The sequence below is a fragment of the Silene latifolia genome, chromosome 5 (genome assembly GCF_048544455.1).
Source record: "Silene latifolia isolate original U9 population chromosome 5, ASM4854445v1, whole genome shotgun sequence".
In the NCBI taxonomy this organism is placed as follows: domain Eukaryota; kingdom Viridiplantae; phylum Streptophyta; class Magnoliopsida; order Caryophyllales; family Caryophyllaceae; genus Silene; species Silene latifolia.
Genome location: NC_133530.1, coordinates 24217630 through 24232409, shown reverse-complemented (window position 1 = coordinate 24232409; position 14780 = coordinate 24217630). Strand labels below are relative to the sequence as shown.

Genomic DNA, 14780 nt, shown 5'->3' with positions numbered 1-14780 from the left:
TAGATTTTCCTTATGTGTCCAAACTCTTAACAAACTAACGGCTAAAAAAGTCTAACCTTATGTTTGTTGTTATTTCTTTGAGTTTGACTTTTGCAGCTTCTTAATTAACCGAATTAACTTAATCAATTAATCAAAAAAAGGTGCCCTTAAATATTTCCCTAAATTCGAATAATCACTAAACTCATGCATTTTGAATGTAATACTTCTCAAAGTTACATACCTTAGTCCTTACGATAACTTTTACCTTATGAGAAGCAGAATTATACATTCTTAAAGCAAAGTAAGATCAAAGCAACCAGAGATAAAATTCACATTCTCTTACCATTCATTTAATAAATAGTTTCATCCGAATTGAGAATGTAACTGAAATGACAGATATAATAACCATAAATGTCAAACTGAATGAACAAAACAACATCCTTATATTTTGAATAAATTCAAATAATTAAAGTTTCTTTCCGAAATTAATATTTAGTTATTAATACTAGTTAAAGACATTACTCTTTAGTAATTGTAATCAAATATTGACGATAAACTCACGTCGAACACTACGCCTTCCTTTGGGCCGACTCAATATTCACATAAAAATCCGAATAATCGTCACATATTTATTACCCAACGTGTATATGCAATTCGGCCAAATAATGGTCTTCCTTTGGGCCGACCATTATTCGCATGAATTACACACACAAAACCCAAGAATTGAATTTATTTACCTCAAAAACTTTATGGGCATAATCCTTATAAATGTCATAAATAAAATGACACTCCCTTAACTTAATTTTCAGATTCAAATATTGGCATCCCCATCAACACAAGACACCTAACACAACATTAAGTTTAGTCTTTGGACATAAAATTAACTTGTAAGTGGTCATTTTGGTGTAGTGATCAAGTATTAACAATAAATTTTTGTCAAACATTACTTAATATTCACATGGAAACCTTACAATTGTTACATACTTACCACCACAAGCATGATTGAATTTCGGCCAAATAATAGCCTTCCTTTGGGCCGACCATTATCCGCATGAAACTCAATCACACACTGTAGTCATAATATTCTAAATCATACAATAGAGGTTACTTTGACAACTTATTGTATCAATCAAACAACCTAGACTATTAGACCCATTATAATAATCCGAATAGCCATTTATTAAATTTGAAAATTTGTCTAAATTCAATAAGATGGGTAATTTAGACACTCTAATATCATTACCGTAACAAAAAAAAAAAACAACTACGGACTGATAAAGGCACAAAAGACTGAGCAGAATCCAAATTTATATTAGCAGTCATATACAAAGTGCCAGAACAGCATAGTAGCATTCATAGTAGAGTTCAAATAAATCAATTTTACCATAAGAATGTGCCGGCAAAAATTCATCAATATATCCATATAATCAGGCGGCAAATTCAACCAAATAGGACATGTGAATCCAAAACATGCTACTATATTATATCAGTTTGTTTGCATTCATCAATATCTTACATCTCTCATGTTAACTCTTTCCAATTACATACTGCAAACTTTAAACAAACAAAATCACAATGATTGAACCAACATGTCTGCCATTATCTATCTCAAATATATAGAGCATGTTAATTAAGTCATTAACTTTGCCTCACAAACAAACCGATATAAAAGTATAGTTAATCCCACAACTGAATTCATACGGATAAGAGAATAACATAACGGCAGAAGCAAAAAATACTCGAACATCGCAATCTTAAAATCTACTACAATCATGATGAGTAATAAAACTTGTCTGCCACTATTAAACATACCACAATACATCAGCATGCTCATCCATGGTTTATAATAACGATAATCAATAAGGTCATACTGAATTAATTTCAATCCATCGGTATTCATCCAAACATGATATCAGCGAGGAAATCAATTTAACGAAATTTGATATCGTATACCAGTATGAATACCGATAATCCAAATTACAAACCGTCCCAAATTAATTTAATATCAAGGTGGCTCTGATACCACTTGTTAGAATTAATCCGAGTAGAGACCATAAATTTCATACTAAATTATTCGGTTTAAACTATAGAGCGGAAGCGTACTTGACTATAGAGCGGAAGCGTACTTGATTACATGACGAAAGATTGGGATGAACCGTCTGAAAGGACGGTCTTCGAATTAGGTCTCTAGTAGACACACATACCAAATACCAATAGGGATCTTCAGACGGTCTTCGAATTAGGTCTTCTAGTAGACACACATACCAATAAGGATCTCTCTACTGATGGGATGCGGGGAGATTAGGTTAACCCAGGTGACTTATATATAGTCTCCTTAGTCTAATACGCCCATCATGCAATAAAAACCTAATGGATATCTACGCTTAGATAATAGACTGGCCCATACTTTTTAAGACGTTTATAAATAATAATAAGCCCATATAATATATATCGTAGTGGATCACCTTATTTTGGACTAACCTTAACTGATAGCGTATAAATACAATTATTACTGAATTAATAATTTATCCACATATATTGTATACAAGCCCATAATTCTTACATATTCCGGGTTGGAGTCATATAAGTTGGCTAATGTAGGATCACTTGTGCTTTCGGTTGGAGGAAAGGACAAAGCACAATCTCTAATGATTAAATTTGAAAATAATTGTCACAAATTTTATTATTTATAAGTAGATCATGAATTCATGATCCAACATGGTTTACAGCTCGCAAGTCTCAACTCTATGATTGTTCTGATCTGGTTGTAATCAAGGATATTGGATTATTCTCAAATGCGAGGATTAAACAATTCAAAATACGTCTCGCCCATAAAGTTTGTGCTGAGCTGATAATTTCAGAGCTCCATTATGGTGGGAGAAAGGTACATTACTCACATTCTTGCTTGAGTTGGTCTTGCTTAAGACCGTCTTAGTTAAGACTTCTCATATCCGTCCTTCCTTTTGTTTTTGTCTTATTTCAATCGGTATTAACTTAGGATGGTCTTAACCAAGAATTTGTTTTCTTTGTTATCTTTGGTTGAGTATTTTTGCACTTTGCAAGTTGTTTAACATTAAGATTGTATGTATGTGCACCTATAGTGTTTTACAACATAGGAAGACATACATTGAAAGAGTCATCGACGAGGAAGAAGAGTTTGACTCAGATAAATGGATAGCGGAATTTGAAGATATAACAAAGGATGCAGGAAAGATACAAAGAGAATTGCTTCAGAAGATACTGAAGGAAAATGGTGAGACTGAATACCTTAAGAAACACGGTCTTAATGCAAGTCGTCTTGATCAACAGAGCTTCATGGAATGTGTTCCATTGGTTAGTTACGGCGATATCCAACCATACATTGATAGAATTGCGGATGGGGATACATCGTCTATTCTCACCTTTAAACCTGTCCAGGGTTTTATTCTTAGGTATGTTATATGTTCCTTGATGCAATTTTCGACGCTTTTTCTTAAGGACAATGTAAGGCCATTTACCAAGTCTCGGTACCATTTTCTCACATGGTTTACTCCCTGCTTCTTATAGTTCGGGAACAACTACTGGGAAGAGGAAACTCGTTCCTTGCCTAGAAGCGAAAATGGAGGTGAGCTTAGTCTCCAAGTTGACTGCTTATGCGTATAGAAGCAGGTAAGTTGACTTACCGACAATGATCCAATTTGAATTACGTGTACTGCGCACCCTTAAATGACCGGATCTAAAATGACCGAACCAAATACTTGATCCATATGACTGGTTTCACGGGTTGACAGTCTAGATCTCCTAATAATATTATCATGAGACCGAACATGTGAGGATCAGAATCGGATAGTAAACTTTTGTATTAACATGAAACCGTATATATGTAGGGAATATCCAATTGACGAGAGCAAAAAGGCCTTGACATTCACCTATATTTCACCGGCGACTAGAACAAAGGGTGGGTTTGAGGTAAGTTTTGGCAGTTCTATTTACTTCAGTCACCGGAAGGCGAAATTGGGTTCAAGAGTAGAGCATTGCAGCCCTCTTGAAGTCCGATGCGCTTCTGATATTCAGCAAGCCACTTACTGTAATCTCTTGTGCGGACTGATATACCGCGATGATGTACAACTCATTTCTTCGGTGTTTGCACATTCAACTGTGCTTGCATTAGAAACATTCCAGGAAAGATGGGAAGAGTTATGTCAGGACATTCGAGTTGGGGTGCTAAGCACCCGAATCACTGATCCGTCTCTTAGAAAAGTCATGTCTCGTCTTCTCAAACAAGATGTTGAATTATCGGATACAATTTACAACATTTGTGTGGAGTTACGCGAGCGTTCTTGGCAAGGTTTGATACCTATGCTTTTCCTGAACGCGAAGTATGTCACTGGCGTCATGACAGGGTCTGTTAAAAAATATGTCGAAAGATTAACGGTGTATGCAGGGGAGATTCCAGTGATTAGTGACGAATATGTATGTAGCGAGGGACGTGTTGGAGCTAATGTGAATCCTCGAGTTCTTCCTGGGTTAGCCACATACGTTGTACTTCCAAATGTTGCGTATTTTGAGTTTCTTCCTGTTCGAGTCAAGAAACAACATTATGAGCAGGACATTGAACCCGAACCACCTCTTGGGTTAACTCAAGTCAAGGTCGGTCAAGAATATGAAGTCGTAATCACGAACTTCCTAGGTAAGATCATACTCTTTCGCATCCAGACCAAACACCAAAGGTAATATGGACCCACTTTTCTAAGGTAACATAGAGCCACTTTTTGTGAGGAGAGAAGTGGGTCCATGTTACCTTTGGTCTGGATGCGAGGGAGTAATAATCACCCTTCTTAAATCGACTACTACGGTCTACGACTGCTGTTAAATGGTTTAAACACTAATTTTACGGAACCAATCTTATGTCGTTCTGTTTCAGGTTTATACCGTTACAGACTGGGAGATTTGGTAAAAGTAACAGGATTCTACAATTCAACTCCAGAGCTCGAATTTATATGTAGGGCCGGTGTGATTTTATCGATTACTGACGACAAAACGACTGAGAGAGATCTACAAGCAGCAGTCAATGAGGCTTCAAGGCATTTAGCCAAGAATAATGTTACATTGGTTGATTATACTAGCTATGCAGATGTTTCGTCTAGGGAACAGCATTACATTATTTTCTGGGAGTTGGATCGCGACTGCAGCGATTATGTGTTGCAGAAATGTTGCAATAGCTTGGACAAAGCAATTCCTGATGTAATATATGAGGATGAGCGCCAGTTGAAACAAATTGGACCCCTAGAGGTTCGGATTGTTCGAAGAGGGACGTTTATGAAGATTGTTGAACACAGGGCAGCCGTCGGAGCTGGTAATATTGCTCAGTTCAAAATGCCGAAATGCTTGAAAAATGAACAATTCCTGAAGATCTTCAATGATAATGTTATTAGCAGCTATTTCAGCACTGCTTATGACTACTGACTCCTTTGTTTATTAGCTCTTGTATTTTATACTCCCTCTTGTTCAAAATAATTTTTCGGGTTTTACGACACTTAAAAACTTCAAGGAAGAAATTAATGACGTACTCACTTTTATTCCCAAAAATGATCTTCCACGTTATTTTGCGCGACTCTAATGTGATGTTTGAGAATAATTGTTCAGCATTTATATATTCTTTTTTTAGGTTAAAATTAATTTTTTACGGAGTATCTTTTTATAACAAATAGAAGTATGCTAATATTATAATATAAGCTTTTATAAAGTCACTGCTGTTTTATAAAATATTTCCGGTAATTGAATAGAAAGAACTCAAAAGAAAAGAAATAGTCCCTCCATTTTTCTACTTTCTTTCCATTTCATTAAAATACTCTCATATATATTAATTAAAGAAATAGGAAGAAAAAAAATGGGGGGAGTATGTCGGCGGAGACAATGAAAAGTCAAACAAGAAAATCATAATAAAAAAAATGGAGAATCTTACCCCTCTTGTCATTTACGGTATATACCTTTGATTTTAGTACAAAGATAAAGGAGATTAGACCATTTATATATCTTTGATTTTAGTACAAAGATAAAAGAAATTAGACCATTTGAATGTAGATATGGTCGGTTATTGAATGACAAGTGGACTAAGTAGCCTGTGGAGGATCAAATTATTCATGAAAAAACATTTTCAAAACCTATTCCATTTTAGGATGATTCGTTCATTTTTTTTATCTTTTTATTTTATTTGTTTTAAAAAATAGAAATGTAAACTGATGGGGCATATTCTGCACCCGCTGACCAAGTCAACATATTGAACGAGGCGAAAGATATCCACAGCAATTCAATGACTTAGACATCCCAGCCGATGAATCCTTTCGGCCTGCCAGCCTGGGTATCGGCATGGCAACCTACCAGCCGGGGCACATACCCGCGTACTCATATCCAAGAACCCTCGGCATGGAGTCAACCAGGCTCGCCGGCCTGCCATAGGTCCCTCGGCCGAGGGTAGATCAGTCTTTCCACCTGCTACGCCACTTGGCCCACTTGGCCGCTACGTGACAAAAGGTGAAAGTCTATAAATACTCCTCAATCCTCATTGAGGAAGGGATCCAGAATCTAACCTAAGAACCACTTAAATTGGTATTATCTCTCTCATCTCTCTACAAATACACGTCATCAAGCTACATACTACTTAATCACAAGTAAATTCAACGACTTGAGCGTCGGAGTGAGTACGCTTGGCACAAAGCCAAGCCCTCGTTTGCTCATTGTTCGGGAGAGGCCGAGGAGAGCGATCAAGGCTAGAAGAGGCATTATTCGACAAAGCTAGCGTGGTAAGAAAACCCCTGGAATTCATACCCGGAACAATTGGCGCCGTCTGTGGGGACAAGATACTAGAAGCTAGTCATTCCCAAACAAAAAAAAAAAAAAAAAAGAAAACCCACCCAAAAAGCTACGAAGATGTCAAAAGAACAAGAGGTGTTCGAATCGAAGAGCCCCTCCACCGAGGTGATACCGTCCACATTCGGAGGTTGTGCGGCCCTCCACCACCGGGTAATTCAACCGGAGTTCGGGATGCCAATAATGCCGATACGCCGCCGCCGCCGACAGGTCACCGTCATGGGGCGTGTGGTCGATGCAAAGCAAAGCCGGCGCTACGGACACGATTGTCGGCGCGCCGGCTCACCTTGTCACACCGATAAGAGCGGCGGAAACCGTCCGGGAAGCTAGGGCCCAAAAGGTGACTCGAGAAACCTAAACGAAGCACTAAGAGAGGTCGAACCTCGCCAAGACGCCGGGGAGCCCAGAGTGTCGGTGGTAGAACTAAGCCCTTCCCGCACTCGCGGAAGGACGATGTCGCCGCGACACCCACGAGGCATGCCCCCGGACGAGCGAAAGGAGTTCGACTCACCGAGTCGAAGAAGGAGTCCGACTCACCGAGTCGGAGAAGAAGCCCTTCCCGCCACGGGGAGAGGGGTCGGACTAGGGATGCGAGGAGCCGATCGCCGCGTGTCATTAGACACGTGGTCAGACAGCCCCTCAGTGCCTACGTCCTAGAGACCCCGGTGCCGCCAAAGCTAAAGCTACCGTCCATATCATACAAAGGAGAGGGCGACCCAACCGATCATGCCGAGGCTTTCGAGTCTCACATGTCGGTGTGGGAGCAACCTGACGAGGTCTGGTGCCGAGTTTTCCCAACGACCTTGGTTGGAATGGCGCAAAGCTGGTACAAGGGACTGCCCGATGGGTCGGTATACTCCTATTCCGACCTAAGAGACGCGTTTTTGGCCCAGTATTCTACCAATAAAAGAAGAGACGTTTAGACATCGGATCTCCTGACCATCAGGCAGGAGGGAGGCGAGTCACTCCGAAGCTATGTGAAGAGGTTCGATGCCGGGTCCGGCCAGATTAGGGAGCCGAACGGCGAACTAGCGGCCTTCGCACCGATGAAAGGCCTCCCGGAGGGGACTTGAAAACGAGCTCATCAAGTGCGGTGGCCTCGAGCCTTGAGTCCGCCAGGAAATTGGCCGACCAGGCCATTAAGGTCGAAGACTATCACAAAATATGGGTAGGCCACGGCGAGGCCGGGCACTCAGAAAGAAAGAGCCACCGGGAAGACAAGCCGGATGAAGGGCGCCGTGACAATAATAGGTCGCGGACCGACAGGCCCGCCAGGAAGCAGAACCCAGCGGACGCCGGGGGGAGTTCAGGTCCGTACTACCATAAGAAGTACAAAGATCACACCCCCCGGGTCGTATCGGCCGCCGAGGTCTTCTCCCGAGCGAAACGAGGGGCGAAGTGGGAAAGGCCCCCAAACCTAGGGGGGACGGTGACACGAGCCTCATCGTGAGTACCACGGCCACACCGGCCACTTAACCAACGACCGCCGGCATTTGAAGAATGCCATTGAAGAGCCGATCGAGAAAAGGGAGCCTCGGCAAGTATATTGCCGGAGGCAAAAGACTAACACCGGTGGCTCGGATAAAAATCCGTCTTTCAACGGATAGGAACAATTCATGTTGTCATCGGGGGAAACGAGAACGGCGGATCCGCTCACGGGCACAAAAGGCACCGAACGAATCGTATCGGCCGTCAACTTCGTGCCCACTACGGCGCCCGCGCTTCCAACATCCCGAACATAACTATTGGGAAGAAGGACTACGAAGGAGTCATCGCCCCACATAGCGACCCACTCGTAGTCCACTTAGACATAGCTAACCACCTGGTCATGAGATGCCTGATTGACACGGGTGCTTACACGAACATCATGTTCGGGGAGTGCTTTCGGGGCTCGGCCGAAAATTGCGGACCTTAGCCCATGCACCAACCCATTATACGACTTCTCCGGGGCGGGCTTGGTCCCCCCGGGGTCTATCAAGTTACCGGTGATGTTCGGCCGGTCCGACACGGCCAAGAATGTGATGTCCGAGTTCGTGGTCATCGACGGGTCATCCGCATACAACGTTCTCATTGGTCGTGTCACCCTGAGTGAGGTCGATGCCGTAATGTCCATCGGGCCCCGACACGATGTATGTCTCGGACCGCGGGAGGTTCATAAACTCGTCTCAAAGAACGAAAAAGACGAGGTGGTCAACGTCCAAATATCGGCCAGAGGATGCAACATGCAATCCTTCAAAGTGGCAAAGAAAGAGGAAAAAGGGAAGAACCCATCCTTAAGACAGGAGGACGAACCGATGAGCACCAACCACGTCGCCATGGTCGAAGGGGCTGAGACCGAGCAGATAGAGATTGATCCGGGACGCACCGAATCGCGTCGGTGTCGGCCGGAACAAAATTCAGGGCCGATCTCCTAGACCCGCCGAGAAGGAACAAAGATGTCTTTGCATACTCGGCCGCCGAGATGCCAGGTGTAAGCCGGGAGGTCATCGTCCACAAGCCGAACGTACTCCCAGCGCTCGCCCGTGAAGCGAGAGGGTGAGAAACTCCTCGGCCGAGAAGGAAGATGCCATCAAGGCCGAGGTCGATAAGTTGTTAGATGCAGGCTTTATCATCCCTTGTACATACCCCGAATGGCTAGCTAATGTTGTAATGGTTAAAAAGTCATCAGGGGGGTGGAGGATGTGTGTTGATTTTACGCAACTTAATAAAGCATGCCCGAAAGATTGCTACCCCTTGCCTCGGATAGATAGCTTAATAGACGCAACGGCAGGCTACACAATCGAGAGCCTGCTCGACGCCTTTTCAGGATACCATCGGTATTCATGGCAGAGGAAGACATGCCTAAACGCGCATTCATCACCATACACGGCACCTACATGTACAAGATGATGCCGTTTGGTTTGAAAAACGCCGGCGCGACTTACACAAGACTGGTGGACAAAGTGTTCCAAAATCAAAAAGGGCGAAACATTGAGGCTTACGTCGACGATGCTATTGTCAAGAGCAAGTCCGACGGCGAGCACCTAGCCGATTTACACGAGACATTTTGTTCACTAAGGAAATACAAGATGAAGCTTAACCCTACAAAGTGCAACCGAAAACCGGGCCGGCAAATTCCTCGGCGTGCTTGTCGGGCGGGGGGGGAATTGATGCCAATCCGAGAGAAAGTGCGAGCAATTCTAGACTGCCGGAGCCGAGGAATCGCAAAGAGGTCATGATATCGACCGGGAGGATGGCGGCCCTTGCCCGATTTATCTCTCGGTCAGCCGACAAGAGCACCCCATTCTTCAAAGTGCTAAAGGGGAATAAGGACTTCTGCTGGGGGGAGGAACAGAGCACGGCTTTCAAACAACTGAAGGCCCATCTGCAAACTCTCCCGACCCCGTCCGGCACCGACGCCGGGGAAACACTATATCTATATCTAGCAAGAACCTCGCCACGGTCGGTGTCGTAATCGTCGAGAGAAGAAAACAAGCAAAGAAGACCAATCTACTTTATCACCATACACATCACTGCTGAGAGAAACTACCCGCCGATTGAAAAGCACCTTTGCCGTGGTTGTTGCCGCAAGGAAGTTGAAACCCTACTTTGACGCGCATCCCATGACGGTCTTAACCGACCACCCCGTTGGAAAAAGCATTGGAAAAATTCGAAGTCGGGCGAGACTTATCAAATGGGCAGTAGAGCTATCGGCTTCGGCATTCAAGACAAACCGAGGCCTTCGATAAAGGGGCGCGCGGCGCACTTCTTGGCCGAATGCACGTATCGGGAAGAATCGTGTCCGGCATGTGGGAGGTATATACCGATGGATCCTCCACAACGAACGGCTCGGGAGCCGGCATCCTTATCATCAGCCCAAACGGGGACGAATTTGAGTACGCTTTGAAGTTTACCTTCTCGACCTCAAACAACGAATCCGAATATGAGGCAGTGATAACCGGAGTTGAGTTAGCTTAGAGCCGCGGGGTAACACATCATTTTGAAAACAGACTCTCTCTTGGTGACTAACCAATACGAAGGAGAGTACGAAGCTCGGGACGATGGGATGGTAAGATACTTGGAAAAGGTAAAAGCCGAGACCTCAAAATTGAAGTCATTCAAAATGCGACACATCCCAGTGTCCGAGAACAACCGGCCGACGCTCTCTCAAAGCTGGCCAGTTCAACCATAAAGAATATCACCAACCGTCTTTGGTGGACATCAGGAACGCTAAAAGCATTGACGAAACCATCGGCATGGTGTGCAACGTGGAAACCGAGACGACATGGATGACTCCGATAAAGGGGTATAAACTGTCAAATGAATTACCAGAGGACCGCAACCTCTCACAAAAGATAAAGAGGATCGCAGCAAGGTACTTGGTGTTTGAAGGAGAGTTATATAGGAGGTCCGCGACAAGGCCACTCCTAAAATGTGTCGGTCCGGCCGATGCGAGCTAATCTTGTGAGAAATACACGAAGGCATCTGTGGACATCACATGGGGGCAAGAACACTAGCCCACAAAGCTCTCCGAGCCGGCTACTTCTGGCCCACCATGCTTGAAGATTCCAGAAACAAAACCAGAAAATGCAACAACTGTCAGATGCACGCTCCGGTGATACACGCACCTTCCCGAGATCGCAACGTGCTTAATCCCCTTCCCTTTGCACAGTGGGGAATGGATCTACTAGGGCCATTTCCAACGGCATCCGGAGGAAGAAAGTTCCTAATCGTCACCGTCGACTACTTCACCAAATGGGTTGAGGCGTGGCGGTGCTGCAAAAAGCGCGGCGGCCGTAAGAAAGGTGATGCGGGAAAATGTCATAACTCGTTTTGGGTTACCCCAAGTCATGGTGTTCGACCATGGCCGAGAATTTTGGAGTGACACAATAATGAGCTGGTTGGAAGAACTCGGCATCAAATTTGCATACTCCTCCGTCTGCCACCCCCAGAGCAACGGACAGGCGGAGGCAGCCAATAAAACGATCCTCAACGGCTTGAAGAAGACAGTTGAAGACCTCAAGGGAAGATGGGCCGATGAGCTACCCGGCGTTCTATGGTCCCTCCGGACCACGGAGAAAGAAGCAACGGGGTACAGTCCTTTTCACCTAGTCTACGGGTCCGAAGCAGTCCTGCCGATTGAAGCAACGGTGCCAACATTCAGAACGGCCACTTTTAACCCAGATGAAAACGAGGAAGGCCTAAGAACCTCCCTGGACCTGGTCGAAGAAAGCCGAGATACGGCACGCCTCAACTTAAAGATATCGAGCCGAATGAAAAGGGCCTACAACCGAAGAGTCCACAAAAGGGACTTAAAAGTAGGAGATCTGGTCCTAAGGAAGTCAGCTGCCACCAACAAAGGAAACATCCATGGCAAGTTGACGGCCAACTGGGAGGGTCCCTACAAGGTAGTTGAAGAAATGAGGCCGGGTACATACCGGCTGACGGACATGGGGGATGTACCTTTGATGAGCCATTGGAACACCGACAATCTCAGAAAATACTTTGTATAACGGCGGAGTTGCCCAAAACAATTGTTGGCACCCCAATGCATATTCATATCTAATGAGGAGTCATCCAAGTTTTTCATCAAAGTGTTAATCCACCCCAATCAGAAGGCATGCTAGACATATGTACACAGCAGACAGCGCCAAAACCTCGATCACCGATCATCCCGGCCTTTAACGGGAGTGACGGGGGGAAGAGCCGATATGCTAACATATGTTCAACGGCGGTCAAAACGTAAACTCCGTTGCCCCGGTAATTGGCCGGGAAGAGACGAGTGAAACGCGACTGCCCTCGGCAAATTAAGACCGAGTTTAAAGACGTTAAACACAGTTGAGACACGCATTCTAAGCTGCCTCGGCTGAAGCCGAAGGTAAAAACGAAAAAGCGCTCAATTAATTAACGCAACTGCCCTCGGCAAATTAAGACCGAGTTTAAAGACGTTAAACACAGTTGAGACACGCATTCTAAACTGCCTCGGCTGAAGCCAAAGGTAAAAACGAAAAGCGCTCAATTAATTAACGCAAAAAGACAAGTGAAGGAATAAATCAAAAGGCCTCGGCTAAGCCAGAGGCGAAGCGAGCAAAATCTCATTAAGGAAAAGATAACGAAGTTACAAAAAAGAGAAGTACAGACGACGGCCGTCCCCTTTGGGATAAGCCAAGACTCTACCTACCAAGGTCTTACAAAAATACAAGGAAAAGTAAAGCAAAAGGTTTGAATTTGGTTCTTTGAAGCGCCAAAAGGATGGCGGGGAGAAAAGGCTTAATAGTTGGCCCCGAATAGCTGAAGCTATCCGAGACGCCGGTGAGCCGGTGACGACCGCCCGTCTCCCTATGCATTCTTTGCTTGCCCTTACCGCCATCAGCGCGTTACCCTCGGTGGCGACGACTTAGATGCAACACAGGGAGCCTTAGCATCCTCGGCTTTCTTGGCGGCCTTAGCATCCTCACCGCCTTATCCGCCGCAGACTTTCTTAGCACCTTAGCATCCTCAGTGCCTTGATCGCGGACTCCTCCCGGCCGCCCTCGTCTTCTCTCGCAAGGGCCGCCGTTGCGGCGGTCGCCTCCTCCTCCTTCTTGGCCTGGCATCCTCGGCGACCTTATCTCGCCGCACCTTCTCTTTAGCTTCGAGCCTATCATCGAACGGCTCGTCAAATTTTGTCCATAGAAAGGAGCCATCCGGATAGACCTCATCTACCACCTCCCTGAAAGCTTCTTCGGTCGGGTCCCTATACCGAGCACACATACGTGGGAGAAGCGTGTTTTGAAGTGTCTCAATATCCTTCTCCCTTTGGGCAAGGATAGCACTAGTCTCCCTATGCGACTCAGCTTGGAGCCGATACGCCCTTTTCGACTCCTCCCTTTGGGCGACAACAACGTCGTAGCCGCCCTTGTACCGGTCCCGTTCCTCCTTCGCCTTGGCGGCGGCGAATCAGCCACCTCTACCTTGGCCTTCTCGGCCGACAACGACTTCTCAATTTCCTCGACTCGCGCTTGTGCGGCAAGGAGGTCATGCTTAGCCTTTCCGGCCACCCCCTTTGCGGCAACAACATCGAGCCTCAGCTGCTCTATCAACGGCCCCGTCTCGGCCAAGGCCTTTTCTTGCTCCCTAATACGAGAGCCGACCAGTTCGGACCAAATCCCAACCTTCTTGCTCAGCTTTGTACCCTCCGCTATGAGCCGGTCGTTGGATATCGACGCGAGTACGGAGTCGCATTTTTCCCCGTCTCAGATAGGCCTCTTCTCAACTCGCCGCTCGTAATTGGGACAGACTGCGCGGTTGATCTACAAAAATTCAACCAAAGAGTCCACGTCAACGTTCATGGACATACCGGAGAGCCGATCATCGGGTATATCTAATGAGCGGCTAAACCGAGCCGCAAGTTAGACCATGCACGGAGGGCTTGCTCTTCTTGGCCGCTTGATCCATTTCCTCGGCGCCGGCATTAACATGAGCGACGGAAGCAGAAGCATCGGTGGCATGGGTAGATCTCTTCCTCTTACGCCTAAGCGGAGATCCCTCAGCATCGGAGTCCTCTCCATCGACAATGTCAACGACCTCCACCTCTGGTTGAGGCGGAACCGAGGTTGACACCGTCGCCGCCGTAGACTTGGCTTTTCGGACCCGGCGAGGAATGGCAGCAGCTACCTTGGCCTGGGCCGCCGTATCGTCCAAGCCCTTCAGGAGGTCGATGGCGACGGACGGCGGTCATGCACATCGACCTTCGGATTCTTCTCCTTAACGTTTCCGTCTTTGTCCAGCCCCATCTTCTCGAGGAGTTGCTCAGACAGTTCGGGACCAAAGTGCTCTGTAAAAGAAACAAAGCAAAACTTAGACAAAGGGACATGTCAAGAAACAAACAACGAAAAACATTAAAGCAGAAATGGGCCTCACACCGACCCCACTCACCCTGTGCTAGGGCCGGTATGAGGCCGACGTGGCAAAGCGGCTCATCCATCTGGATG

At 45.6% G+C, this 14780-nt stretch overlaps 1 protein-coding gene across 1 annotated transcript; it reads left to right on the top strand.

Annotated features, from left to right (window-relative positions):
• Positions 1-3517: 3517 nt before the first annotated feature.
• On the top strand, positions 3518-5574 carry LOC141656004 (jasmonoyl--L-amino acid synthetase JAR6-like). Its single transcript, XM_074462973.1, has 3 exons — positions 3518-3627; positions 3846-4648; positions 4883-5574. Exons 1-3 carry the CDS (start codon positions 3578-3580, stop codon positions 5422-5424), a joined length of 1395 nt encoding a protein of 464 aa, XP_074319074.1. The 5' UTR covers positions 3518-3577; the 3' UTR covers positions 5425-5574.
• The last annotated feature ends 9206 nt before the right edge of the window (positions 5575-14780 follow it).

Bases quoted from the DNA above. Each gene is read 5' to 3' on its own strand.
- LOC141656004 (XM_074462973.1), top strand. From the start codon at position 3,578: ATGGAGGTGAGCTTAGTCTCCAAGTTGACTGCTTATGCGTATAGAAGC. The intron at 3,628-3,845 runs GTAAGTTGACTT...GTATATATGTAG, and splicing joins GCTTATGCGTATAGAAGCAG to GGAATATCCAATTGACGAGA. The intron at 4,649-4,882 runs GTAAGATCATAC...GTTCTGTTTCAG, and splicing joins CGTAATCACGAACTTCCTAG to GTTTATACCGTTACAGACTG.